The 2219-nt window shown below is 62.6% G+C and overlaps 1 protein-coding gene across 1 annotated transcript in view; it reads right to left on the reverse strand.

Moving 5' to 3' along the window:
* Positions 1–2219, reverse strand: part of GCN1 (GCN1 activator of EIF2AK4) — a 51892-nt gene that overhangs the window by 8514 nt on the left and 41159 nt on the right. Inside the window, exons 47-50 of the mRNA XM_030887427.2 lie at positions 1419–1511; positions 1101–1244; positions 736–1005; positions 70–183 (exon numbers count right to left, since the gene is read on the reverse strand). Coding sequence (XP_030743287.1) covers positions 70–183; positions 736–1005; positions 1101–1244; positions 1419–1511 — 621 coding nt within the window. The remainder of the gene's footprint in view (positions 1–69; positions 184–735; positions 1006–1100; positions 1245–1418; positions 1512–2219) is intronic.

Genomic DNA, 2219 nt, shown 5'->3' on the forward strand with positions numbered 1-2219 from the left:
ACCCAGAGCACAGTGGGGCCAGCACCACCTCCCCGGTGCCCCACCATGCCATGCTGCGCCCTGGCTTACCTTCCGAGGGAGGCAGAAGCCTGGCACGTGCTCGCCTCGGCTCTCATTGCCCGCGAGCCGGATTTCTCTGTGCAGCTCGTCAATGAGTGCCAGCTGGCTGGGGGCATCCAGCTTCTGTGGGAATTCAGGGGACGGTGGGGGAGCAGGGTTGAGTCCAACAGCCCTCCTAAGACTGGGCTGGGGCTGGGAGGTGCTGAAGCAAGGTAGTAGGTCCCGGGGATTAAGTGAGGAGGCGGAGTAGCTCCAGAGTGCTGCCCCACCCACCCACCTTCATTCAAGCCCACCACTGGGGCTGCTGGGTGTTGGAAGGCCTTCCCACCAAAAGGTTTAGCCGTCAGCACGAATCCTTCCCCATGGTGCTCCACCAGGAGCCACAGAGTTCCCACTGGCTGATGTTCACAAACGGGGCCGTTCCTTCTTCCTAGTTTCAATCTACGTACTCCACTCAAACCTGCCCCCACCGGTGACCCTGCTGCTGCTTAACACTGCGGTGTGCAGCTGCGTGCATCCCAGCAATCCACAGGGTGACAACCGCTGCAGTCTGACCAACAGCAGGTGGGTGGAGGGCCCAAGTACTAGCCTAATGGACTCAGGGTCAGGAGTAAATGCTGAGTGTCGGGCACTGGACACAAAGGCTGGCTCTGGCAGCGCTGGCCCCCCCCTCACCTTGGTGATGGCACTCAGGGCATCCCAGCTCTCCTCCAGGACCCTGGGGTCGGAGTCGTTGAAGAGGCGGATCAGGCCAGAGACCAGGCTCCGCAGGTGGTTGGAGTAGTCAGCCCGCGTGCGGGAACAGTAGATGTTGAGCATGACAGTGGCAGCCTGCCGCACGCCCACCTCGGGGTTGCGGGTGGCTTCCAGCAGGTCCTCGATGACCACCCGCTGCCCAGCTTCGTCCTCCACGGACAGGATCACAGCCTGGCAGTTGGCCATCTCCTGCAAGCACGGGACACCGTGGGATGCTGAATACCATTGCCACAGAAGGGCAAGGGGCACCTGGAGCACCCAGGCACGACCTCCACAGCTCTTACCAGCTGCTCGCCTGCAGTGCCAAGCTTCTCCTTCAGGGCCAGCATGACCGCGGGGAGGATCACGCTGAGATGGCGGGCCAGGGACTCACCGGCCACGGAGGTGAGGAAGGCCAGCACCCGGGTATTGACAGGGGGCGTTGTCAGCTAGGAGGACGAGTGTCGTCAGGCCAGAAGTCCTGCCTGCACAGCGCGCCCCCGCCCTCCCCCATCACCAGCCACTCCTCAGAGCTGGCTGACCTTCCTGGCAGTTCCGCCCACCCCCTCCCATGGAGGCTCCAACAACCAGGCAGAGGGCACGAGCCCCGCCCCGGGCTTTACCTTGGGCACAAGGTAGGGCAGCACCACACGACTCTTGATGGCCATAACCTGCTTCAGCCCATCCAAGGCAAACTCGGACACCTTCTCGTCCTCCTGCACAGGGGACAGGGCCACCCTGAGGGGCCAGCTCCTCCCTCCCACTGCACCCGGCTGCACATGCCTTCAGAGGCCATGCGCCAAGACAAAGCTGGCCTTGCTGTGCCTGCTCCCTCAGGTGACCCAGCAGGGCCCGCATTCTCACCCCCGCTGAGCATCCTTCCACAGGACCAGTGAGAGAAACGGTGAGTCCAGAGTCCGCACCACACCATTTCCCACAATGCAGTGGGCCTCTGCGCCACTCACCTTGGCCAGCAATAGGCTGAGTGTCTCCAGCAGAGCCGCCTTCACGTTCCAGCTGAACCGGTCTCCCAGGATGCGAATCAGAGGGCCGGTGATGCTGACCACGGAGGGCCGCAGGGCTTCTGCTGAGGTCAGCCTGATCACCAGGCCCAGGGCTTTGGCTGCTTCTTCCTTCTGGTCCGGGTTGCCAGTCAGCACTCCCTCCCGCAACACTGGAAGGATGGAGGTTACCCCCTGACAAGAAAAATCACACCTGAGGTCAAGTCCACCCTCCTGCCACAGCAGGCCTCTCAGACACAGGAAACAGGCAGCAGGGCCACGAGCCCATGGCCTCCACGGCTGACACTAAAGGCAGCAGGGCCCATGCCCCCATGCTGTGCCCATGCCATCTAGGCAGGTCCTGACACACGTCAGAAAACCGAGACCCACAAGGAATTATATGTGACCTCCTCCCTGGGGGAC

Source organism: Echinops telfairi, unplaced genomic scaffold, assembly GCF_000313985.2.
Source record: "Echinops telfairi isolate 266 unplaced genomic scaffold, ASM31398v2 ScPeMD7_7412;HRSCAF=8450, whole genome shotgun sequence".
Taxonomy (NCBI): Eukaryota; Metazoa; Chordata; class Mammalia; order Afrosoricida; family Tenrecidae; genus Echinops; species Echinops telfairi.